The sequence below is a fragment of the Athene cunicularia genome, assembly GCF_003259725.1.
Source record: "Athene cunicularia isolate RWA chromosome 1 unlocalized genomic scaffold, athCun1 chr1_part1, whole genome shotgun sequence".
NCBI lineage: Eukaryota > Metazoa > Chordata > Aves > Strigiformes > Strigidae > Athene > Athene cunicularia.
Window position 1 is genome coordinate 17152894 of NW_020799091.1, and position 27955 is coordinate 17180848.

At 37.4% G+C, this 27955-nt stretch overlaps 1 protein-coding gene across 4 annotated transcripts in view; it reads right to left on the reverse strand.

Moving 5' to 3' along the window:
- Nucleotides 1–1633: 1633 nt before the first annotated feature.
- The window catches only part of RDX (radixin), a 42321-nt gene continuing 15999 nt past the window's right edge, over nucleotides 1634–27955 (reverse strand). For 3 of the 4 annotated variants that reach the window (XM_026841330.1, XM_026841360.1, XM_026841352.1), the window contains exons 4-14: nucleotides 25832–26106; nucleotides 20901–20984; nucleotides 20313–20459; nucleotides 18771–18867; nucleotides 17991–18154; nucleotides 17241–17371; nucleotides 14947–15107; nucleotides 13951–14043; nucleotides 12867–13109; nucleotides 11701–11861; nucleotides 1634–2337 (exon numbers count right to left, since the gene is read on the reverse strand). In XM_026841330.1, coding sequence (XP_026697131.1) covers nucleotides 2301–2337; nucleotides 11701–11861; nucleotides 12867–13109; nucleotides 13951–14043; nucleotides 14947–15107; nucleotides 17241–17371; nucleotides 17991–18154; nucleotides 18771–18867; nucleotides 20313–20459; nucleotides 20901–20984; nucleotides 25832–26106 — 1593 coding nt within the window. In that variant the 3' untranslated portion in view covers nucleotides 1634–2300. Of the gene's footprint in view, nucleotides 2338–9509; nucleotides 11862–12866; nucleotides 13110–13950; nucleotides 14044–14946; nucleotides 15108–17240; nucleotides 17372–17990; nucleotides 18155–18770; nucleotides 18868–20312; nucleotides 20460–20900; nucleotides 20985–25831; nucleotides 26107–27955 lie in introns of those variants that run through there. The other variant, XM_026841341.1, reaches the window with a different exon arrangement.

Here is a 27955-nt window from a genome sequence, read left to right on the forward strand (position 1 = left end):
TCCTCACAGGCATGATTGATTTCCACCCTGCATGGAAGACTCTGACAATTTTCAGCAATCATCAAGGCTTATACAAAACAGTGCCTGCAGCAGAGGAGACAATGTCCCCAGGCTGAGTCCTCCAGCAGCCGCTGGTGGGGAACTGCCTCCCCTTCCCAGACCAGCTCCTGCCGGCCACCAGCAGTGGATGTGAACGGGCACGTTCCAGCCAACAAGCAGCCTATCCAATCTGTTATAGCTAGACCAGAGCAGGTACATTTTGAGCAAAGCTATGATCAGCAGTGAGAAATTGCCCAAGGCTTTCATTATATCAACATCACTTTCTTTCATCTTGTTTTTAAATCTGGCTGCTAAGGTAACATTACACTTCATCTTCCCCAATTCCCCCTCTGCAGGACATCTACTAGAGAACTGACAACAGAATCAAAAAACATTCTAGGCAGACATCAGCAAAGGCAGCATAACAATACATAAAATCCTTGTGAACATTTTGCAGTTGTAGTAAAGATGTATTTGCATGAAAGGGTCTTACTACCTTTCACTGTTAGTACCTAAACTAAACAGTGAAAGGTACTAACAGCAAACAGAATCTTAGAGAAGGTGGCTTCAAGTGCCAGTAATTGAAGAAACACTTTAATATCTAGCTAAAGGTAAAATTCATGGAGGCCACTATGCCTTGGTTCCCCTGAGCACCAGGAACGTCTCTAATCCCCTTATGTGGATCACACAGGAAGAGGGAGGCTGCAGAAACAATTTTAAAAGAATCACTCAAGTGCTGAGCAAGCCTGTCCTAAGGCCCCAGTGCTAGCCTAGATGTGCAAAGCAGCCCCTAAAATCCTCTAGCTCTGGATTTTATGTTCCTCTAGGTGTCCTGAACCCCAACCTCATCCTTCAAGGGCTGAGCAAGAGTCTTGCTTCAACTGATGGTGCTCCAGGCTTCCTTCTGCATAGTCCCCCAACCCTGGCGGGATTTCAGCAGAGGCTGGTGATGACCCACAGCCCACCCTGCCCACCCACAGTCCTGAGGTGTGGAGGATGTGGCTCCAAACCCTGTTATGATGGAGTGCACACACGCCCTCTGCCTTCAGCCAAGCCGGAGGGTGGATGCCTGCAGGAGGCACAGCAGTGAGCACCCAGGCAGCACCCTAGATCAATGGGAGGCTTGCAGAGCACTGAGGCAGCTCCCTCATTAGGCAGTTACCAGCTAATGATTTTGGGCACATGCTGTAAGGCTTTGGCAGCTGCCCTTTCAGATCTAAGTCCTCTGATGGATCTACTCGCACAGTTCCCAGGGCAGGAGGGCATTGGGCAAGAAGGCACCTTGAGGAACACAAATGTTTCCAGGTTTCATATATTCCCAATATTCATTCCTAGCTGAATTTGGGAATAATTCAGGTGTCCATCTACTCCATTCCCAGCTTCCTTAATTACAAGCTCCCATCTTTTCTTTCAAGAGCAATCCATTCTTTACAAAGCCAGTCTCTTGTGGCTTATCTGATCACAGCACAAGATGTTTACATGGAAACTCCACTTTGGGCTGGTGCCACAAAATTAATTAAACTTCTCAGAGAAGTGAAAAAAAATTGTCACTAGCAATAAGTAACACTGATCAAATGAATAGTGATTCTTCGCATTAACATTAAAACCCATTTATTCAGTCTTTTGTGCAGGGTGCACAATTCAATGCAGTTACGTATACACAGTATGCACATCCTAATAGCGTACAAAAAGGCAAGTAGCAACAGGTGCTTACACTGGAAGTGTATGTACAGGTATCTTAAATTGGGAGTTTTACATTAGAAACTTGTTTGACACTATTCATGTGTCATCAAGGCTATTAGAAACTGTAGAAAACCAATAAAACTTGGAAAGTATCTATTCTTATTTCACTTTACCCAGGCTGGATACAGAGTCAGGTCTCCCACACCACATTACTTGTGGGCAATAAGATCCCCCAAGCACTTTGTGGGGTCACATCACCATTCATTCTAGCACATCCCATTACATGTTAAAGATTAACATATTAGTACTATTCCCTGTTTTTCTGGGAAGAACAACAGCTTAAATACTTAAAAAAGTGAATTTTCTCCTGGGAAAAGACAACAAAGGAAAGATTTAGAGAGACCATGAAAGAATCAAAGATTAATGAAATGTCGTAACAGCACTTCCCAGTCCTTCCAAAAAACTCTTCACAGACCAGGCAGCACCTAATTTAAAGCGCTGTAAACTGTCCAGATTTACAGAAGCACAATAGCAGGCCTTGGCAGACCACAGGTCTTCTGCTGATCTTTACCTTGTTCCTATCCTAAGGGCTGCAAGAGATCGTACTTTTGTAACCTGCACAAAAAGACACAGAAAGATCAAGTAGATTTAGCAAAAGGATAATAAACAAAAACAGTAAATAGAAATATGCAGCAACATCCAAAAGAGAATACATCACTCCCTGTAACTATTCTGAATTTAATTTCTAACTCAATTTTGTTTCTAAGACGTCAGTAGAATAGGGAAGCATCAGAAAATGAATGAAGAAACATGTGGCTCTTGTGACCAAGGCCCCCAAGAACACCCAGAACCCATCTTCATTGACTTTCCTGAAGAGCAGGTCCAACTCTCTTTAACTACTCTTCTATTCCAGAGTCAAATTCTTGCACACACTAAGTAGTTTTGATGGCAAATTTTAGCATTATAAAGAACCTAACCTAAAATTCACCCAGGGAGCAGTTTTGTCACCCAAGGACTAGTTTGCTATTGCAGGTGACAAACCACAGCTGGATATGATGTAGGTAAGACTGTATTAAAACTGCTCCCAAAGGTGGCTGAGATAAGATGCCTTGTACATAAATACACTAAATATAGAATGTATTTGTAGAACATTCAATCACAGCCAGTATGATTTCAGACATCTTTTTAGCACAGCACACATGCTGTTTGCTGTATAAGCTTTTGGGTTTAGTTTATTCCGTTTGTTGACTTGCATGAGCCTTTTGGAGTAGAGGTGAGGACAGCATAAAGAATGTCTCTCAAATTTATTTCTCTCCTGAAGTTCTCCGGTGTTTACAATTAGTCAAAATTTACTTGAGTGAAGATACATTTAAATGATTTGTCATTTCCACGATGGTTCTTATGAAAATTAAGTAGCTTGAAAAATATTTTCCTTTTAGAGAATGACTTCCTTAAATATATTATACTACAAATAGGCAAATAATAATCAGTATTTTAAATTCAGCCTTCCTATAGTGTGAACCTCTCTCGTTCTGATTCTTTTAGAGAAACAATTCAGCTGTAAGTATTAGTAAATCAGAATTTTATTCAAAAGGAATCAGGAAAAAGACTTCATTACCAGATTCTTTTTGTCACTGCATAACCATAGGGAATGAGTTGCTATTCACAAGTAAGAAGCCCTCAGTCTACATTTTATGTCACATTAACGAGTGCAGCTACATCGTGTAACATTCAGGAACGTTACATGAAATTTTATACCTCAGCCTGTTTCCCACACAAATCATTTTCTGGCACAGGAAGTCAGTGGGAACTTCCAGGGCTTGACCATAAGCAAACAAGACGTGTGGCTAAGATTTAAAAGTACTAAAACCACTCTGGCGTTTTAAATGTCTGACAGCAATTCCTGGCCAGGGGTGGGGAGGAGAAACAGGCTTCTGGCAGTGAGTGCAACTGTAGACTGGGAAGGTACCACTGAAATCAGTGAAATGTTTCCTGGTACTAAGAGATCCCCAGAAACAACTGGCTTTTGCAGGACAATGAAAACAAATGTGCAAATAGATGTGATTTGGACACAAGGACAAAACTGAACCATACTCACTCTGCATGCTGCAACAATTTTTAAACCATTTCATAAAACACAGCTCTAAAAACCTTGATTTGTAAAACTATTCAAGATCAAAGTTTATCTAAAAATAAGTAGCAATTTGTGTATTTCACTTTAATACAGTCATTACAAGGCCTGATGACATCCTGTTTTAGAAAACTCCAATTTAACCATGCAATATATATTTTTATATATGTGTGTATAAATTATCAAGCTCAGTTAAACTCAAAGCAAATTATACTACCTTTCCCTCATAAAATAGCTTCATCCATTAAGCTCCAGATTGCAAAGTTAGTTGCTGTGTCATAGGCAAAACACAATTTTACAAAAATCACTGGGGAGGAAAAAGGCATTTTTACTCTTAAACTGATAGAATAAGCAACAACAGAAATAATTAAAGGAAATATGACTGAAGAAATAAATATATGGTATTCTCTTAAGAATCCAGCAAATAGCAATAAATTTTACCACAGTACTTTGCTACCATAAATTGTTTGAGAAGCCTACCTTGCCATATGTTGCTACCTGCCTCTTGTTTCCACGCTGTAATCTAAGTAGTCAGCTAATACAACATATTTCTTTTGGTAGGTCTTAAGGCTTAAACTTTTTTCCCACACAATGTTTTTAAACTAATAATTGCGTAACACCTTCCTTCCCTGTCTTAATTTGCATTCTCATACTGAAACAAAGTTATTTAATTGCATTAAAGCTCTCAATCATCTAAACTGAAATCTATTCTTCAGATGAAATAAATATGACACACTAGCAAGGACAAAAAAGCCAACAAACAGTACAGCAGTAAAGCAAGGTGAGAAGAATCAGTTCAAAGACTGGGAGAAACACATATGAACAGGGCCACCCAAAGCATACAGAAGCCACCGCTAGAAAGAAGGTTCTCCAAAATTATTTTTACTGCCCTGTATTAAAATGAACAGACAGGTATGAGATCTTTTCCCCTCACCACTGCCACTGCTTGAAGTCCATATGGGCTGAATAGCCACTGGATCCCAAACTCAAAGATACCTGCGCTGAGGCTACAGAGCAAGGAGTTCAGCTTTTACCAGGGTGACTGTCAGAGGATGTTCAAAGCCAGGCAGGAATGTAAACATAACTTTTAAGTAAGAGTCCCCAGGAGAAAGTCAACTATTTCATGCTTTTTTCTATTCAGTATTTTTACATCCAGGACAACTGTTGTGCCGAAAACCAAAGCCATAGCACCATGCAGTTGTGCCCAATTGCTCTGCTGTTTGAGGGGGCATAACCATCCTATTCCAGTGCTTTCTCTTCCATAGTCCAGTCAGATAGACAAACTACACAATGCAAGCACGGATGTTCTCTCCTACATGCTCCCTTACGTGTGTGATGGGCTGGGCTCAAAGCTGAACCTCATGGGTATAAATGCTATGATTCAGATCTTCCCTGGTTTTCTGCATGTGTTAACATACTTGTTTTCTGTTCTCCAGAATGGTATTAGCAATTATTAATGAGTCAATACAGGTATTTCATCTATAAGATGGCATATATTCATATACTATGCATGCCTGACAAGAGAACACGTAGACAGAATTAATCCAAAGATTATTCCAAGAAGTAGAAGTAATAGTTCTAATTTTAAATATGATGAGTTAGCTGGCTTTGCACTGTAAGATCCCAAATGCAAAAGAAGAAAGAGGAAGAGTTGTGTTTTCAAATGGTACAGAGAAGTACAACAACTGGCACTGAGCAGAGATGGATGCCTGAAACACTGTTTGCAGAAGAAGAGACACAAGAATTCAAAATGTGAATTAAGCTGAAGAAAAACTACCAAGGATACGAAACTTATAGCAGAAGTTCTGATTGACGATATGAAGAATTCTTAAAATTTTCAGGTATTTTTCTGATGTGAGCCAGCTTGCTGACCTGTCCCAAATCCCTAAACACAGAATCTGCTCACGCAAACATAAATTAATTTGTTCCCATCAATAAAGGTGGTGGTGACAGAATTGACTGGTCTGTGTATTTTAGATGTTACCTACACATTCTCAACTTACTTTGTTGAAGATCGAAGTGCACTTGGCAAAAAAGTTTTCAGCCTCAGCCCCGATGCAAATGAATCTCTTTCTGGCAATACAACTACAATTACCATATTTATAGAGATTATTAATTAATAAGAAGTGCTGCTTAAATAAAAGTGCAATTATTTCAACTCATTAGCAGAATGTATTTTAAGAAAATATTTGACATTTACTGGAAGCTCAGCTTAGTAGAACATTCTTGAAGTTATAGATTAAGAAGTTAAATACCGTATCAAGTTTAATGTATCAAGAAATCAAGGGTGAAAAAGAAGCATGAAAGCTGAGGCCACAGGGAGATGTAGACTTGATATGAGATCCCAGAGAGTTCAGTCTATGTGGTCACAGAGCCTGTCAGGCGATTACTGTTTCACATGGGTACACGTGGGTTCTGCATTGCTGGAACAAGTAGTGGGGCAGCTAGAACCGTGCGTATACACAACTCTTATCTTGTCAATGCAGAAAGGCTCTAAGGCAAAATTATCAGACTGCAGAGGATGTCTTCTGCTAAAATTTAGCAAGCTATAATACAGAGGCCAGCCTGCGTACACGTGGCCTTAAGAACTCCAGGACCTTCTATGGCTGGGCAGCAGGCTTTCTAAAAGCCTTCAGCTAAATATTCAGGTAATGGCAACTCCTTGCATGTAAAAAAAAAAAAAAAAAAAAAAAAAAAAAAAAAAAAAAAAAAAAAAAAAAGCAATGCAATTGTCCTACCTCTGAGCTTGATCTTTTTTCACCTGATCCACATATCCAGAACACAGGGAACATTAACTCTTACAAACACGTGCACTCGGAATATTTGCACCGACTAGGCCGCCTCTTTGATGTGCATTTCCATCTCCCCTCGTTTCTTCTGCTGCCTAAAGTCTACTGCTGTGAACAGAAACACTCTGACACATTATTTACAAAACCCAACATAAACACCTAATAGAATCCCAGCAATTCAAAATGCTCTACTTCCCTTTGCTAACTTTGTCTTTCCCTAAACTATGTTATGTGGGCATAATCTCTCTTCCTGAATATCTTGAATACTGCAGGCACTGCCACAAACATTGTGGTCTTTCCTCGTGAAGAAATCTGATGGCTTGGGATCGGAGTTTTGAGGGGAGGCTTTTGAGCTTTGGTGAGTCCACTTCATTCACATTACATGAAATATACATTTGATGTCAGCAATCTTTTCACAGGGAAGGGAGAAAAAGCAAAACAAGTCAAAGTTTCTTTAACCACACTCCAAAGGAGGAGTCTGTCAACTAAGAATCTGCAAATAGTAAAGTGAACACAAGCGACAGACTCCATGAATCAAAACAAAATCTGGCCTATGCCTGCAGATCTGGGCTCAGCTCAGTGAAATGAGAACTGCAACTCCCTCCTGCAAATTGGCTGCTGAATTTGCTTAGCAAACTACTGGTCACACAGTGAATTTATGGATGCTGCAACAGTAACTGAAAAGGAGTTCTCAACACAAAGTGAATAAATGGGCCAGTTAACGATTCTAGCTGACCACATTTGTGTTTTGTTTTTTTTGTGTGTTCGGGGTGGTTTTTTTGTTTGGTTGTTTTTGGTTTGTTGGGGTTTTTTTTTTGGTGTGTGGGGTGTGGGTTGGTTTTGGTTTTTTTTGGTGGGGTTGAGGGTTTTGTTTTGTTTTGTTTTTTTCCTCATAGCCATTCACCATTCCTTTCCACCATTACACCATCCCTTCCAGCTCCAAACTGCTCCTTACTGCTAACTGGGTCCCCAAACTGGGAAAAGGACCAGTTGTAAAACTCACATGCTTGCAGATCAAATGGCTGGGGAGGAAAGGTGCTGCACTGGCTCGCTTGGGAACAGAGCCAAGGGACACACTGCCTGGCAAGCGCCCACAGCAGCCTGCCAGAACCATCTCCTAGCCACCCAACCAGCTGACCAGCCAGCATGGCATTTTGGCTGGGAGGCAGGTACCCTCCATCTCTAAGCACAAACAACAGGATATGCTCTGAGGGGGTCAAAGAAATTACCACAGTTTATATGCTGATCCATTGACACTTTCTACATTTTCCAGGAAAATATTATCACCCAGCCAAAATACATTATTATGTGTATGACAACTTCTATTAATAAGTGAAATTTGCTCTTTTGCAAAGAAGCCTTCAGTGTTCTTATGTTGATATTTTTACTCAGAGTAAACTTATAAACACTAGCATCAGCAACCTCATTCCTCCGGGATACATCATCTTTCTCGAAATCCCTAATTCTTGACTAATTTGATGTTTCAGGAAAAACTTTTTAGATTGTTCACATGTGAGCAGACATGGAAAATATTTGCAAAAAAGTTGCTTTTCAAAAGAAAAAGGTTTTAATGAATCATTTTAATCTCTACATATTCTTTAAAAAAATTAAGAAAAACATACTTGAGAGGTTACTTTCTCCTCAGAAGCTTAATATTTAATTTAGAACAAAAATCCTCTTTCCTCAGAAGTGCTTAAGCAGGTAACTTGAATAGCCCAGAGAACAAGTTTTAAGGAGGCAAAACCACAATAACACTTTCCAAACTGGTTTATAAAAAGACAGACATGAATTTTGAACAAAATAAACAGAATGTAAAAGAAACATTACTCGAAGAGTACAACCAACAGAAAATATAGGTTTTGATGTGCAGAGGACACTAGTTCAAGAAGACAGAGTATCTTCTTTCACATCAAGGCATTATGGGTGATTGTATGAGTCTGGCCCATATATAGTGGCACTATTCTGCATCCTTTTCTCTCCACTTCAAGAGAATATTAAAAAAAAAATTAAAAACATTTACCTCCCCTTTCAAGCACAATATTCTGAAGTCACATACCTATGCAGAAGCTCTCTAGTAAGTGAGAAAACTCAACTCTAATGCTGAAGCTGGAGAGGCTCCAAGAAGAGAGAAGTATAAAACTAGAAATATGCACAGTTAAAAGTATTGAGTACACGTTTTATTTTATCATAGCAATTCTGCCATACAAACTAACAAAAAGGGTCATGTGCTTGTACCAAGTGCAAGGCCAAAGAAATACAAAATAGAATGAAATGTCACCTGAGAAGAGGTCTCATTTATGTGAGAGCTGCTTAGCAGATTAATCTGTATACCTCTTTATACAGGACTGTTCCTGCCTTCTCCCAGTGTATTAGACAGGTGAAAAAGCACATAAACTTGCTATTATCTAAAACATGGCCACGCATATATTTGACAGCACTGTCCACTACAATGTGCAGCATCAAAAAAAACACATCAAGGTTTAAGCTTAAAACATTGACCTATTAAACTAAATTTCACTTAACCTGAGGCTAAGCAATATGTAGGCAGTGATTGAAAGTTCTTACATTACCCATAGAGCTTTTATGTGTCCAAATTAACCTCTGTTTTCAAGAGAGCCAATTTGCTCTGATGATTCACATCTTGTTTTGAATCGACAATCACCAGTGCTTCCTCCCAACTTTATGTGGTAATTTCTTAAGCAGAGTACCATTCTCTAAGGATACGAGTATTTTTTTTAAATTTCATTTTGACCAGGGTATGAAACAAAAGATGATCAAATTTTGTACACTGCTCTGGAGAAAGGCTATTACAGTGCATTTAGTAAAGCTGTCAGAAATAAAAGGGCATTAAATAACAACAATGGACCTCAGAGAAATTAACTGTATCTCTTTATTGTTAACCAATGAATGTTATCCAAAATAGTAGATGTAATTGTAGCTTAATTGTACAACACAAAACATGATGCTAAAGGAAAAAGCATGTGGAAAATTACTTCACCAAGTAATCATTAAATGTATTTTTAGTATTTCTGCACCAGTAAGTGTTCCCAACTGCTGGTGACAGCAGCTATTACCACTTTGTTCATTGTGAAAATCCGTATTACAAATGGTTGTTCCTGGTTGTTTAGAAAAAAAAAAAAAAATCACACAGCTTTTTAAATGGATCTAATCCATTTAGCCCTAGTCTATATATTGCAGATTTATGAACAGCAAACTTTACTGGTATTTTTTCCCAACACTGAAACTGATGTATCAGTGTTAATGCACACTTTCCAGAGAAAATGAAAACTCACTGGAAGCACAGTATTTCACCTGCTATGGCAAACTGTTTGAATACTTCAGAAATTTTCTTAAGCTTCAGTGTATGAAGCCTGTGAAACAAAACCTGTTCTTAAAACGCACTGCAAGTAGAAACACTAACTTCCACCAAGCAGCATTTTGAAGCATGTGCACACCATCTGCACATCAGTTTTCAAGGTCAACCAGATATGTTTAGCCCCACGAACCAGAAAATATATTATTGTATCTTTATTTTATTTTCATGATGTAACCCCACATAGCCAGCCTTTAACTCCGCAAAATAAAAAAAAAAACAAACCACTTAGTTGGACTGTTCATAAGAAATTTAAACCTATTGTGCATGAAAAAAATGTTTAATAAAATGGCAAATTTTAATAGATAAGTGTAAATTTATGAGTGCATTATATCAAACAGAAAAGAGCTGAACCATCCTCAGAGAAAGCAGGATCTTCCACTGTAGATATTTAGTAGGGTACTATAACAGAAGGAATAACTGCAGTCCACGTTAACTTTAAAGTTATTTCTAAAGTTCAATTTCTAAGCAAATTTCTCAAAAAAGTAGGTCTCCTTTTCAAGAGGGAAAGGACTTAATAACAATGATCTGACATCAGATATGACAATTACAATACTAGCTTCACTAGAAACTGAAGCCACAAACACTTTTAGTCCAATTCTGGGAACTTTCATTTTATATTTGGAAACCCAAAGACAAACTGACATGCACATTCTACACCCCTTCCAGGAGATAGTATACCAGTGACAGTTTACAGCTTTAAAACATGTAATGTGCTTTTACAATTTAAACTCAACAGAAGGCAGTTAAACAGTATTTAGCACTATAAATCCATCTTAAAGTAAAACGAAATCCTAGGAGTAAGGGTCCTAGCATTCTATGATATCACTGTGTAGTCAATTTAAACAGGTTTTTTTAATGGTGTTTGAAGGACCAGTCATCATGTACATAGTAGTGAGGTAGGATACTGTCCCCTCCCTGGGACTGATGTTTTCATATGCTCCCTTGCCAGAAAGGTCCAGGTCTCCCTACTGCAAATAAAATAATTACAAGCAAATAGCACACGAAGCTTTGTATTTTTTTTTCCTTTGCTGCATTAGAACATTTTGCACATCTAAGAAAAGCAATACTTATTCAAACCTACCAGCAGCCATGTGCTGCCTACAGGTAGTGTTCCATTTAAAAATATTTCCTGGAACTACCACCTGCCATCCAGACCTTTGTGAACAGGCAGGCAAAGAAAACCATCAATGATGACAGGACATGAAACACCAAAGAATTTCACTTGGGAGGGAAAAAAAACCCCAAAAGTCAGCAATATCAAACTCTTAATGATGTAGTTACATTGAAAAATGTAATTTCAAACTTCATACTGAAATAGTACCTACCCAGTTTAGGTTCAGTTCCACTCTTCTTTCTATTTCTTAATTTTAAGCAATATATACACTTGTCAGTCATTATATACTTCACATCAGTTTCCAAAGAAAAAAATATGGAACAATGAAACTGAAAACACGGAGAAAAATCTGCTATCATTCTTCACACCCTCCCCCCCAAAAGCTAGGGATGACAGACTGCCTGTTGAATAGCTTCCCCTAAATTTGTCTTCTAGCCACTGTAGTCAAACTGGTATTAAGTGCTTTGGCAAAGTGGGGTGCAATCCATCAAATCTGCAAAGGCCTGCTTTTTTCTCTGTTGGTGGTTCAGCTTTACGAGGAACATATATGCAAAATAACAGCTCTCACATTGCTTCAAACTCATCAATACGTTGCTTTGTATTGCCTTGTCGGATTTGTCGAAGAGTCTTGTACTTATCACGGCCTGCTTTCACATTCTCAGCATGAAGGACATCATTTTGTGTTTTCTTGGTTTCATCTCTGGCTTGAGCCAACTCAGAACTTAAAGCCTGTTGAATAAAATATTTGCATTTAAGTGCTTTGACTAATCTTTTATTGATTCTGGAATTTCTGATAACAACTATTTTGCAGCTTGGATAAGGATTTCTTGAATGTCAATCTATGAAACACTTGTGCTATTTAGTAACTCAGGTTCTGAGGACTATCATAAAAACTGCAGAAGGAGAGAGGAGAGCATAGGATTCCTTCCTTACATAAGTGTGGGCATCAAAATAAAGAAAAAAAAAAAAAAAAGAAAAAAAAAAAGCCCTCATACTCTAACATCCAAGAAGAAAGGGACTAACAGGATAAAGCAGGAGAATGACCTTACTTTTTCAATTTCTGCTTGACTAAAGACAGCTCTTGTTTATCTCCCTGATCCTGTTCAGCAATTGGCCAAGCAGAAAGGATATTACACATACACGCTACTAAGATACTGCTGCCAGAAAAAGAAGCAGCTTTCCATTTCTTTTATTTCCTTCCTAAACAGACATTTCATACAAGGCCAAGGGTTACCACTAATATAGACTTATACTTTGATGGGCAAGACTAATCTAGAAAACTATGCTCCATTTCAGGGAAACAAGACTAATCCAAAATGGGCATAATTCAGTTTTTGCATTTATCTACAATGTCTGTGAATGACTGCAAATAAATACAAATACTATTAAGCAAGTATCTGTTCCTACTGCTTAATGAATTCCAGTATTGAGAAAGGAAAGCACTATGTTTTCACATTCAGTGTCCTGGACATTATGTAACTATTAGAAATGTTTACTGGCCAATGTGACAACATGCTAATACTTTTAAGGTATAAAGCACAATCTTACATCTAATCTTTCTATCTATTCCACTTCTAGAACACCATGAATGATATTGGTTGGTAAACTAGCAATAAACCTAGTAAATGATAAAAAGGCTGTTTCCTTGGCACACCATAATTTCAATGAGATTTTTGACAAATAATGAAAACACAAAGCCTGAATTATGTTGATACAATTATGAATATTCATTACCTGGAGCTGTTTTTTAACACGTTCATTTTTCTGTGTTTCTGTTACCCGTTCTTCCTCACTCCTGTGATTCATGACACCATCAGAAGACAGTTCTGCACTGGCTTCGGCATTGTTCTCATCATGTTCATCGTGTTCATTCTCTGTTGGAGGAATAACTGGTGGGGGAGGAGGTGGAGGAGGAGCAGACATCACAGATTTCAGTTCTTCTTTGGTCTTTTCCAAGTCCTCTTGGGCTGCAAAAGCCTAAATATAGTAAACAGTACTTAGCATCTTTTAAGAGGATTTATGAATAGTCAGAAAAGTACAAATAAATATTTGAGATGTTTTCAGACACATGGAAACTCTCCTTCATAAATTATATGACTACCTTATACACTGAAAATTGCCAAATAGGAATACAGAGTAAAGAAAGATACAATTCAAAACCAGTGGTACCAGAGTGCAGCTATTTCCAGCAGTAGACAAGAGAAGAGTGAGAGAACAGGACAGTCATACTGATTGCTTTCCAACTTTCCTAGCCTCCTGAAATTTGAGGCTCAGGGACTTCCTAAGTCAAAGGTAATGTCTTCAAATTTCATATTCAACCAGAACTTATAAGAATTTGTTCAATCACTTTTTGAACCTGTGCAAACAATTAGTATTCACATCCATAGCTAATAACAGATTTTGTGAAGAAATGCTATTTTGCTTTAAACTATTGTCCAGTTGCATTTGATGTGTCTTTCTTATTGTTCTGGTTCATCTTTTCACCACCACTCAGTTTCATACACCTCCCTCCTGAGGTGTTTTCTTTTCCAACACGAAGCTCCAATCTATTTCATCACCACATGTAAGGAAGCCATTTCAAATCTTCAATCATGCCTTCGTGATGAGAATTTCCCCCCCCTTCATGACTATTTAAGAAATGAGTTAAATAGAAGTATAGGCTGGTTTCAGTAGACTGGAGAACAAAAACCTTTAAGAAACGCTTCTCTAAAGCCTAAGGGAAAGAGAGATTCAATCCCATGGACTTCCCGTGGTATTTCCACACTCATCTCCCTTAGTTTCTTTGAAGTTCTGACTTCATACAGCATGAGCTCATTACTTTGTGCTGCCATTCCGAGGCTTCCTCTTCTTTTTTTTTCTTGGCCTCCTCTAGAAGTGCGATCTTGGCGGTGAATTCAGCAAGTTCTGCTGCCTGAAAAACAAAACAACAAAAAAAGCAGAAGTTTTAATTTGGTATCATTTTGGCTATGCAGTGGAAGAAAGCAAAGCCTCTGCTGTGATCCGACTTGAAAAGAGTTAGTTTACCATCCATCACTTCTCTGCTAAAAATAGAAATTTTAAGCATACCTGACATAGGGAATGAATCAGTACTCTTGCCTGATGGAAATAAGTCCAGAAAAAACATTTATCTTCTGCACTTCCAAAGCTTGCTGGGAAAGAGCAAGCTGTAGTTACAAATTAGCATTCTGGATCATAATCTCAGTACTATTAAGCTACATCTTGCCTTCAGAACTGTGTGCTAAATTTATAGAAGAACAAAAGTAATTTTATAGTTGAGAAATCATTTCTTCTACTATTCTTGTGCCTCAGTTATGTGAAAATATCGAATTAGAAGTAGCCTAGCACAGAACATGAGAAGATACTGTAAAACGCTGGAAACAGAGGGGGGAACCTCAAACAACAACAACCCCAAACCAGTGTCACCAACTCCCCACGACCACCATCAAGCTTCAGAGCAGACCTGCCTCAGAGAACGGGCTTCCCAGTGGACTGCAGAAAGAAGCTACTATGGTTTTCAGCTGAGTAAGCCTGCCACTATTAGAAAGAGAATGTAGTGAGTGTTGTCAGTCTGAAATGTCTACTTCATCATTTAATTTCCTACAGCTCCAGTTTTACTTTTTTCTTGCAAGTAGTGGCAAATGTAATATGGTTTTCTAAAAAAGTTCCCAAAACAATCTGTAACAGTATTTCACATACTTTTATCTGTGTTTCAACATACTTGTCCATTTGACAAAATAGACATAACCAAGAAAAAAGGCTAAATTTTCAATTATCTTTTTTTAATTTGTTTCAAAACAGGGTTAAAGGTTCTTACTAGCTGCTCCTGGTTCTTCATTTGATCAGCTGCCTGCTTGGCTAGAGCAGCTTTAGCTTCTTCAGCTGCTCGACGCTCTTTTTCCAAGCGCTCTGCTTCCTCTTTTGCACGCTTTCGTTCTTGATCCAGTTCTAGAGCTTTTCTAGTCTGTTCCTCTAGCTCTGTCGAAAGGAAAGTTTGCAGACAAGATATCACTACCTAGCTCTTCCTCACATGTAACACAGATAACAGCTGTAACATGCTCAAAATAAAGTAACTGAGAAAGTTGACAAAGATTTACAAGGCTGCCTCAAGCTAAGAGAAGCTGTTGAGCATGTTACCTGAAGCTCTGCTCTATGTCTGATTCCTCCCCCCCTCCCCCCCCCCAAAATACTTTAGATATACTTCATCTCACCTGACAGTTATGACAGCCCAGTGCTTCAGAAAATTATCACCTCAGTGATAAAACTGAACACCTAAATATATGTATACATACATGCACATATACCCTCGCTCTTACTACCGAGATTTCTTATACATTAAATCACGCTCTTACAGTAAAAAAAAGGGCAAAAAACTCTCCTCTATTGAAATGCCTGACAAAGATTCCTTAATTGCAGCAGACAATTTAGGTGTGTGCCTCCAGCAAAATGACCTAAGACCCACTGGAAAATTCTCATTGGAAGATTCTCCCATCAGAAAGATTCTCTGTAGAACAGAGCCAAAAAGGTGCAAACAGGAAAATTTAAATCAAGGGAGGGATAATAGTTGTCTACCTGCCTGGTTAGCAAAATATTGCAATTTAAAGGACAGAACCCCGAGTGAAATAGGAAAAAGTAATAATCTACCAGTACTACACAGGCAAAAAAACACTCCTCTGATGTGCAAAATGAAGTGACTATGAAAAAGTCTTTCTGAAGCTCCTTGCTGATTCTAATGATGTTTTCCATCTAAGCATAGGGGCCATAGTTTCCTTCGCCAGAAAACCTAAACAACTGCTCAGTTATTGAAATGATCCATTTGCCCTTCACCATATGTTTTAATACTAAAAAAACATCTCCCCAGGTATGCTGACACATTCCTCATCTTTGCACTTGTAGTTTTAAGTAGGTCTCATGTAATCAATACTCTTCAGTTTGTTTGCCAGGCCTACTGCTTCAGTTATAAAATTAAGCTAACAGCATTACAAGTATGTGAAGTTGCACGAATGCAGTACTTTAAAAAAAGTCACATAAAATGCATAAATATTTAAAAACACTACTTAAACAAAATCTCCCCATGAAGATGGACAACACTTAACTACCAAAACAACTAAAGAATGCAGACACCATTTATATAACATGTGATTAGAAGGCTAAAAAGACCAGCAACACATGAACATTATGTATTGCATCAGAAATAAGGCTACATTGTTTACAAAAAAGTTATGAGAAAGCATAGGTTGTTAAAACCTTTAGAAGCACCCTGACACTGTTTTGTCCTGGGATAAACAGCTCTCCCTTAAACAATTTTAAGGCATAGTTCCTCTGTCTGGACCTGTCTGGATGTGTCCAACCTGTTCTGTATTGAAAGACTAACAAATGCAGGGGTAGAGCTGGAGAACAGTGTCAGCCATATGTAATTTATCTGCATAGATTTATTCAGTGATTTTCTCTATCGTGCCTGAAGCCAACAGTTATGAACAGAAGAACAAAACTTTTATGAATGTGAACCAAACCTGAAGCAAAAAAAGAACACAGAGAGAAGGGACTAGTAAACAGAAGAGGCAGGGACTCTATGGGGTGGTTCAACACAAAGAACTGTGATTGGTGAAACTACATTTATTCACTAAAATCTGACAAGATTTTAATTTTAAATTTCTCAAAACTTACAAGGAAATAGGAGAATAAAGGAACAAAGAATTTCCAAGTGAAAAGCTAAATTAATAAAATCCTAGAGGAAGTACTCTGAATCTTCCTCTCTAATTTCCCTGCTCCCTCCAACTCCAGATTTTCAGTACTTTAAGCATTTCATAATTCTGAGCTGAACTGTGTACACGTTAATTTCCTTTTTATTAAAGAAAATTGAAAATTTTCTATATTAGGAAATGGTTTTACATTACAAATATACACATATATGCACACATGCTATCTTTTCAGTGAAAAAGAATCTCTCTTAAATAATACACCACTAAATTCTTGTTATTACTAGCAAAAGAAATTTAAAAAAAACATAAAGCAAAACAACAAGGAAGTCCCCACACACCAAGAGAACTGTGGAACTGAACTACAAATTGTCAGAAGATAGAAACAAACCCAGGACCAGTAAGAGCGCACCTTTCTGAGCTTTCATTGTTTGTTCCTCAATTTGTCTTAAACGTTCCATTAATTCTTCCTTTTCACGCTCTATTCTTTCCTTCTCCTTTTCTGCTATCTCCCTTTTCTTCTTCTCATTTTCTAATTGTGCCCTGAAAAAAATAGTAAAAGATTTTTTAACTTCAAATTAAATTCTACTCTAAGGATGCTGGCAGCCTATTTTTCAGTGTACTCAGCTAGCAGAGAAGCAAGTAATTTTAAATGTTTCAAATCCAGTTTACAATGCAAAACCTACCAAGTTTCACTTCAAAATACTGTATAGAACTGATCAGCAACCTTGATTATGGTTCAAACAGGTAAATCCACAATTATACCTGCATTTCAGACACGACTGATGTTTCATCTGGGCTAGAAATGGCAACAGCATTTTTTAAATATACAATAGGTAAGCCATAACATTCTTCACTGAACTCACTTTAAAGGTTCACTTGCAGAGTATAAAAGTCTCTACGGATCAAGCAACAGAGTTAAGACTGTTTCACAAAAACGTAATGAGAAACAACGGTACAGCTACTATTACTGTGCTGAAAGCTCAAAAAAGATACGGCTTTCTATTAAGACAAGTGAGCCATGACAATCCACAAACCTGCTTACATATTACAGAATGAAAAGCAGCTCTTTTCTAGAATGCTAAGATGTCTGATGTCTTAGTTTTCTTAAAAGGGTAGAAGAATTTTTTTTTTTTCTGTTTCATGGAAGTTTGTTAATTACCTTTCCAATTGTTTCTGATGTTTCTCCTCTCTAGCTTGGGCCTTCATCTGTTGCACTTCAATTGTATCAGGTTTCCTCCTCCTCATGTACAATTCATGATTTCCCATACACAGTGCCAAAATTCGCTTGTTAATTCTCAGACGGGGTGCATAAAAAACAAAATCCTAGCAAAAACAGCATATACATTAATCTAAAAATACAGTTGTGACAAAACTCGAACCCTTACTGCATGCTTGTATTTTCTAAATTTAAAATTATAAGTATTCTGACACGCACCCTCTGAGCAATCCAACACCATAATCTATAAATCTAGTTACTGTCAGGAACTTGTAAGATAAATTCAAAATTATGTCTGGGTTCCTTCATGTAAGAGGTTACCTGGTTTACACAAAATTATTTATTTAAACTTCTAAAACAGTGAGACTATTCTCTACTTGATTTCTGAGAAATCTTGACCTAGAATTTCTCATGAAAGGTGGGGAGCCAGAGAATTTAGCATCTTACACTGTGGCTTTTCAACACATCACAAAATATTAGCTGACTTAAATTTAAAAAAAAAAAAAAAAAAAGAAGAGAAATCTTAAGAGTATTAACCAGAATGAATACAGAAAATAAACAAACCATACTTCAAAATTAAAATTACTTTTTGATTCCTGACTATTCTACCAATGAGAATAATAACTGTCACAAAATCGTTACTGATGCCATAATGCCAGAGCAAGTCCTTGCATGCTGAAACCTCTTCATATACAAAGGCATACTATTCTACACACTACTTACAGGGGCCTTTTTGTCAATTGGCTTTATGACAAATTTTTTGTCGTTAAAAGAGATGTTTCTTATCTCACTCCAAGGAAAGCCAATCTTGGGTGTCAGCCTTCAAAGAGAAAGTTCTCATTAGAAGCAGCAAAGACATTTTATTTATGTCCATCACCTTAACTCCATATTATTTTCACTACCACACTTAGCTACATTTTAACAACAGTTCAAGCATATTTCAGTAACTTTTTTTTCACAATTCCATCAAATGAATAAGTTACATGAGTAATTTCATGGCACTTACAGAAGAAATTTCTATTGGTGACTTATTCTACTACCATTAAATAGATGCTAAACATCACAATCATGCACTGATCCTTTCTAAGCTGTTGATAATTTATTTCCAGTGAAAAGAATAACTATTTAAATTTGGGAAAAGTCTGACATTTCAAATACTGAAATTAAATTAGCCTTCAGCAAAGCTATACTTCAATTTATTTAGATGCAAGATATGTGTTCTTGTATTTCCAAAGTTCAAGTTAATTTCCCTTACATCTTGAGTAAAATAAATTCAGTTCAGAAACCATTAAAGGGTTATGCACCAATTGCATAACTGCAAACTTTTTTCTCCATGACCACAGAAGGTTTTTTTCCAATTCATATTCTTTTAATTACAAGCATTAGAAAATGTTTAGATATTTGATTGCTAACTATTGAGTTAAAGAATACTAAAAATTGGTTGATAGTTCAATCTGATCTGAACATTTTCTGAGCATTTCCTTCTTTCAGGAGTTATATTGCCATCTAATGGCAATTAAGGCTTACAGAATTTTGGTACAGAGTATATACATTAAAAAGCATTAAGTTTCAGTTCAGTTGACAGCTGTTATCTGGTGTTTAACACATCATGTTTAACTTCAAATCACTAAAAGGACCGTTGACATGAGATACTAGTAACAAGTGTTTAGAAAAATAAACAAAAGAACAAGTCTGCTGTTCTCTTTTCAGATTCTTCAAATTTTGTACATTTCAGCTTTCTCCTCCTTCAAATGGACAGAATATGTGATCTCTACCAGGATACAAGATTAATCTATTTTCTTTGATGTCTAAAAGATTTCATTTTTAGATACCAAAGTTTTTCATGCTCTAACAACTATAATCCTAACCACTGCTCTTACAAAATGTTTCTCATTAAACATGTTGCTCAGCTCAGCTTCTCAGTGTCCTTTTCATTCTGACTGAAGAGGAAGTCTTGAGGGAGTGAAAAGTACAGAAGGAAACCATAGGAAGATGAGCTAACTATCATATATCTGTATTAAACAACATAAATCTAAGTTTCCACAGAACTGCTCTTCCTTTTCCTTCTTTTGCATCTCTATTTAAACTTTAAAATTCAAACATTCTGGCAATTGACATCTCTCTTTTCCTATCTTTGACACAGATTAGAAGCTCTTTGAGAACCTGTTTTGCTAGATGTTATTGAACACACACTAAGATGGTTTTTGTATAATCTCAGATAGGATCTCCTAGGACAGGCCTGCAAAATGAGTATTAGCCACTTACTTATCATCATGCTCATAAATATTCAGACCCAAAGCATCAACTCCTAGCCACAATTCAGTTCCTTTTTTATTCTTTATTTCAAAATAGTTGACTCCATACATTTCCAAGTCTTGTGCTATCTTAAGGTATTCCATCATAGAATCTTCCCTGATGAAAGAAGAAAAAAAAAAATGTCATAGTGTAGACCACTTAAAAGTACATTGTAAGAATAAGGTAACTGCAGAATAACGAATTAGTGCAAAATTTAGTTGACTCAGATACTTGTAGAGGTCTATACCTTAATACCCAGGTACAGTCCAATCACCACACTTTGTCTTTTCATCATGTGACCTCAGGAAATACTAAATATAATTTAGAGGCAGGCAAATGTGGACAAAAGCAGTTGACAACCTTACCAGAAATCATGTAGGTAAACCAATAACATAAATGAAAACTCAACCCTCACTGAAGCTTTCATGGAAGCTTTTGCTAACGCCTAACCTGGTTGTAATAAAAGAAAGCAGTTTCCAAACAAATATGCCACCTCCCAAAATACATCCTAATAATAAAAATGTCTTAAAGGTCTTGGAAAATGTTTTATGTAATTACCTTAACATTCCCCTATGCTCTTCATGCCAGTTCTGTATTCTTTCTTCCCACTGTTCTTTTGTCAGTTTGTGCTGTTCTAACACACTGTGAATAGAAGTTGTTGCTATTAAGTGACACAGACAACCAATTTAACCTCTTAAAAGTTTTAAAAATAAGTTTGATTACGCAGGGTAACGTATGCTGTAATTGAATAAAACATTATTTCCTATACACTGCTGGTATTTTTAACCCAAACAAACACAGAAACTTTGTATTTCAATAAATACATTTTTAAAATAGTGTGAAATCACTTCTTTTGTCATAGTATTTTATACTCTTTGTAATAGAAAATTCACACCATAGCATATCTCAACTTCCAGTAAAGTCATAAAATGGAACACATCAAAATACAGACCTATAAAATCCTCATAAGACAAGGCTGCAAAATAATCTCTAGGTATGCACAAATACACTCAAGCTTTCATTCTGCTGTCATTTTAAAGAAAAAGTAACGCATTAAGACCAGTTAGCAAACTAGTTTGTTGGGAGCTTTGGGAGTAGTTTGTTGTTTGCTTTTTTAAATAAATAAAATAAACAGTGAAGTGGTTTCAGAAAACTGTTTGAGGTTTATCTACAGCAGGCTGCAATAATGAAATTATCTTTTGACCTACTAGAACTTTCAATGTAGTACTGTAGTAAGAAATCAAATGCATTTAACTTTATTATGCTTTTATACCATGTATCTAGCATTTCAAGCACTTCTAGAGAAATTATTTTAAAGCACAATTAAAAAAAGATCCTGCAAGATAATATTATAAAAAAATTCAGAACAGTTGTTTTCCTTCCTTTCTCTTTACTCAGGAAAGTAAGGATTTACTACTTTCCCCTACATTTTTAGGAAAGTACAATAAGGAATAGACTGAGTGATGCAGAAGGTACTAACACGGTGTTTCTTCTGTTATAGGATCTTTCTGTCACTTGATTTGCTGCTCTTTCCCATATCTAGAGAAGTGCGCTTTTCAGTGGTAGCCATATCACATTTTGATTTGCTTGGTGTGCATCCTCAAAACTGAGGCAGAGGTTTTAGTTTTTGAACCTGCACAAAGCTGACACATTTACAGCTAAATGACAGAAGATGCAATGTTCCTTTTTGTCTCTTTGTTTTCTCAACTTTAGCCTTGAATAAAAGTATAAGCCTAATTATAATACAGAAGACTGCGTCAGAACGTACAAAGCAGAACAGCCTGCTTTGGCTGTAATAATCTAAAAGCATCCTGGCAATAATTTACAAGTTTCTATTACAGTAAAACAATTAATTCTAAGTCTTCTAGAATAACGTTAACTTATTACAGAAGTTCTGTAATTAAATTGGCCTGTGATATTTACATTGTGGAGGTGCCATTTATTTCTTCTATTCCTCCAGCAGATATTCACAAAATGTTCAAAAGCTTTCATAGTAGTATAACATAAAGCTAACAATCAAAAAAAATAAAGGACAAAACAGGGTATTGCAAAATACACTCTCCAAGGATAATGTCACACAAGTGTCCACCTGAAAAGCCCTGCTCCCAAGCTCTTCCTCACAGAATCACAAAATAGTTGAGGTTTTAAGTGACTTCTGGAGATCATCTTGTTCACCTCTCTACTCAAGCAGGGTCACCTACAGACAGTTACCTAGGACCATGTCTAGATAGCTTCTGAATATCTCTAAGGAGGGAAACACTCCACAAGCTCTCCAGGCAACCTTTGCCATGGTTTGGTCACCCTCATGGTGACCTGTGCTTTCTTGGACTTCCCAAATTAAGTTAAATTTCTAGTTCTACAGAAAATCTTTGCACTTTCCTCTTTTTGAATTGAATTTGAGTTGGAAGACAGAAGGCAACGGGCACAAGTTAAATACACTTGAACACAATATTTTATTTTATTCTTAGCTGCAAAGGTGGTCAAACACTATAACAGGTTGTCCAGAATGGTTGCAGAGTGCCCATACTTTGAAAGATTCAAAATCCAAATGGAAAAGGCCTTGAGTAACCTCCTGTAGTTAGAAAAGAATATTTCAGTTGGAAGGACCTACAGTGACTGTCTAGTCCAACTGCCTGATCACATCAGGGCTGACCAAAAGTTAAAGCATGTTATTAATGGCATTGTCCAAATGCCTCAAATGCTGACCGGCATGGGGCATCAACCACCTCTCTAGCTGACTCTAAGTAAGGGGACTGGACTAAATGATCTTCAGGGCTCCCCTTCCAACCTCAAATGATTCTGTGTTTCTATGATATCCTCAAAGCTGGTAATGTCTTTGGTGATAGCTACCTTGTCATTTTAGTCCCTTCCATTCTCTCTTCACACACCACTAATGAAACAGCACTAGCAGATATGCAAGGACTACTGCTGAGTAACTCAGCAAGGATTTGATGCTTGTTGCTACCCAGCTCATAGTTTTCAAACAAAAAATACACAGTTTTCAAGGTGAACATTAAGTATCTAACTAACATAAACTTCAAATCTTGTCTCACCTTTTTCAGTAAAATTTGGCAAAGCTAGTCTACTCTGGGAAACAAGTATCACAGAATCGTCTAGGTTGGAAAATACCTTGAAGATCATCCAGTCCAATCATTAACCTAACACTGACAGTTCCCAACTACATCATATCCCTCAGCGCTATGTCAACCAAACTCTTAAACACCTCCAGGGATGAGGACTCCACCACCTCCCTGGGCAGCCCATTCCAACGCCTGACAACCCCTTCTGGAAATAAATGCTTCCTAATATCCAGTCTAAACCTTCCCTGGTGCAACTTGAGGCCATTCCCTCTTGTCCTATCGCTTACTACTTGGTTAAAGAGACTCATCCCCAGCTCTCTGCACCCTCCTTTCAGGGAGCGGTAGAGGGCGATGAGGTCTCCCCTCAGCCTCCTCTTCTCCAGACTAAACCCCCCCAGTTCCCTCAGCCGCTCCCCGTACGACCTGTGCTCCAGACCCTGCACCAGCTCCGTTGCCCTTCTCTGGACACGCTCGAGTCATTCAATGTCCTTTTTGTAGTGAGGGGCCCAAAACTGAACACAGGAATCGAGGGGCGGCCTCACCAGTGCCGAGTACAGGGGTAAGTTCACTTCCCTGTCCCTGCTGGCCACGCTAGTGCTGACACAAGCCAGGATGCCATTGGCCTTCTTGGCCCCCTGGGCACACTGCTGCCTCCTGTTCAGCCAGCTGTCAATCAACACCCCCAGGTCCCTCTCTGACTGGCAGCTCTCCAGCCACTCCTCCCCAAGCCTGTAGTGATGCCGGGGGTTGTTGTGGCCCAAGGGCAGCCCCCGGCATTTGGCCTTATGGAAACTCCTCCAGTTGGCCTCAGCCCATCGTCTCTCTGCAGAGCCTCCCTACCCTCGAGCAGATCAACACTCCCACCCAACTGGGTGTCATCTGCAAACTGACTGAGGGTGCACTCGATCCCCTCATCTAGATCATCAATAAAGATGAACAAGAGTGGCCCCAACACCGAGCCCTGGGGGACACCACTTGTGACTGGCTGCCAACTCTGTTCACCAAAATCCTTTGGGCCCGGACATCCAGCCAGTTTTCTACCCAGCGAGTAAGCAGTTCTGACATTAAATTTTAAATTGCTCTGAAGCATTTTTATGATTTTCTTGTTTTTCTGGCAAATCTCCTGGTAACAGGAGGCAAAACAGGAATAATTGTGTCAGAATGAATACAAAAGCTGTGTGTTCACTCAGTGCGGACTGGCACACGACTGGTTGAAAGCATATGCTGGGAAAGCATCTGAACATTTGTCTACTGAAAAGGAGCATCTTAAGTATTTGAATTTGTGTCGTATACAAGCACTCCAGTGTTCACAGGCTGTCATCATAACTGAGCAAAACCCAAGATTTGTTAAACACATTCAGTAATGACAGTTTTACTGTTTCTATATCTCCTTGCCTTCCTAACTAAGGGTATTTTTCTAGAAAGAGGTATAGACTTCATTGTCACAAGAAGGAAGTAAAGAGCCAAAACTGAACTCTTAGACAGGATTTTTAGAAATCTGAAACATTTTTACAAATATTTCTTTCAGTACTTCACCACAATCCTTTGAAACGCTTTTTTGCTTGCTAGAAAATTCTCAAGCTTAGTTACACTAATAAGCGAGTTTCCACTTCTAGGTTTCAAACCAAAGAGACAAAACATATGACTTTCTTAAAGAAACCTCAAATTATTCCATGGCTCTCACTTCTTTTGAGGATGTGTTAATGTTACATATTCAGTTAGAAAACATTTGTCCACAGTACATCACTATGCATTCATCTACACAAAATTGTCCAACATTATACATTTGTGTTGCAATGCTCTCTTGCTGCCAAAACATGCCAGGAACAAGGTTTCAGTTGCGTAAAGAAAGAGAACTGTAATCGTGGTGCTTACTGTTCATAACCAGTTAGAAAAGTTACTGATACAAAAGAGTTTATGCTCAACAGAAAGAGCAGTAATTTAGTTATTTTCTTTTTCTGTCCAGGCTAGTCTTTTTCTGCAATATATTTCATTTGCAATTCACTTTATGATTATTTTCAGGAAATTATTATCATTTAAGTGTACAAAAGCACCAAGAATTGAAGAAAAGGAGTATCAAATTAATATTAGTGACCTCTTTTTTGATTTTAATTTAGCAGAAGCAAGCCTCCAGGAACATTAGATCATTTTGGAGTACTTCGGAAATTTGTTCAACTGCATCTGTGCAGATGGTTGTGGACGGACAGAAAACAGGTCTCAAGAAAGCCACAGTTGTGATGTCTCTTTGTTATTTAAAGTCTAAATTAGGATCTCTAAATTTTACTAGCAAAGCAGGCACTCTTAAGAAAGCTACCATTAATGCACATTATCACTTAATATTTTAATTATCAAAAATGTGCTGTAATGAAGTTTTTATGCAGCAGATGATGCAAAAACAGTCCCACTCACCGCTGAGGGAGAAGTCTATCATTGGCTAGGTAGCCTAGTTTATGTATCTCCTTACTGTAATCTCCATACTTGGACTGGACAGCATAAGAAGCCAGAAGAACTGCAGTTTCTGGTGGGCAATATATTTCATCATTTAAGATCGCTTCTTTGACTTGAAGGAAGAAAAGTCTCTGAGTTATCTCCTGAATTAATTCTTCAGATACATCCTCTGGAAAAAACTTGGCCCTGAACTTAAACTGCAAAGGATTTTCTTTCCTTACATCTTGCTGTGTTACCTGAGGGAGAGGAATAAAGGAAAACTAAAAAGAGCACTAAATGAATATTAAATAAAATTAACTCAGTAGTAATGAATTCTTTAGCTCCTCTTCACTGAAATCCAGTCCTTCCTGACAAGTCCATTGTGGAATTCACTAAAGGTTCACATGGCACTGATTCAAATATACCAATGTGGATAAATCAGACAATTTTGAAATACTACTCCAAGGCTTGTTTAAGAGGGTTTTTTGTAGACTTGTGTGAATTTGTATTTACCACAATAAAATCTGGAAAAAAAGAAGTTGTAATACATATTAAAAAAAAAAAATCAAAACTTTATCCAAGGATGAACTGCTGAAATGAGGATGTAACAAGGTTTCTTTAGAAAGAACTACAGCACATTTCTTCAATGTAAGTGTAAAGTTGGATTGTTTTATAAGTCTTTGAACTACTTAATTAAATACACACATTTCGTTCCTGTGCAAAAAACCATAATGTTATTAATCACATTACTTTTCTAAAATGGATAAGCCTTATAATCATGACTTTTGTGAAGAGATCAGATGGGGGTATCTTAAGTTTTTAAGTAAGTGTCTACCTCAAATTTCCACAAAACCTCATTTTTACGGAGAATTTTCCATTTCATTTGGGCTCAGCTTTCAGCACTGATTATGACTAAAGCAAAAGCACTCAAATTCAAAACAATGTTAATATCAAATAATACAGTGAGATTGTTAAAAGGTACATTCATAATAAAATAAATCTCATACATTGCAATTCCTCAAACACTTTATTACACATTTAATTTGATGTGCACTTGTGGTCCCTCTAGAACTTCACTACACATGAAATGATGCATCTGTTTGACTTGTAGGAAACAGGAAAAACTGTAAATATAATGCAACCATTTAATCACATGTGTAAGGCAACATAAGCACTATATTCAACATTTCAGATGTCAAGTTAAAAAGTTCTGTTTGCTTTTCATTATTGTCCATCTGCTTCTGATTTACATACAAACTATTTCACTTTAATGTCACAAGTGAATGATTAATTGTGCTCCTGCCATAATAAAACCTTCTTTGCACATCTATTCTGTGATTTATGATATCAGTATTTACCACAAATATTTAAATAGTAACTTACAAATTAGAGACAGTTTATGATGATGCATTTAAAAATCAAATGTTACAAGCTTTAAAAAAAAGATAGGCAACTGCCTTAGTCAAAGTGAAAGAAATGAGTACACCTTTGCTGCTCCTAAACTGCACCAGCAACTTAACTTGCTAAAGACTTTCACATAGAAATGTCTACTGTATTTTTCACAAATGATGCATCAAATCCTGTAGTCTCCAACCACTGGAGAGAAGCCATTAGCGCTAACAAAATATCTGTAGCACTACAATGTTTATTGCATATGAAACAAGACACACAAAATTATAGGAGACAGCTTTGGTGGTTAGCAGGTTTAACTCGTTGGATTTACCACAGAGAAGGGAAAAAAATATATAAATGCAGACAGTAGGACTTGCTCTTAAAAACCTCCTAATTTACCTCCTAATAATGCAGATAATTCAAACTCATAATTAGAATTTAAGGTAAAATGACCTGGTTCCCCATAGCTTGGAGATACAAAGTGCTCAGTGCTGTTAGAGAAAAACAAAAGTTATCCTACGATCTACCTATTAGAAACCTAAGTTCAGGAGCCTATTACTGGTGCCTTCTTTAAAGATCTATAGCTGTATACATGCAAACTCCTGAAACTCAAATACTTCACATACCCCCAACTGTAAAACATATATTCTAATCTATTTTGCTACATGAAAACAGGACAACCCTATGAATTTAAGTTTTCCTAATGCATGCATC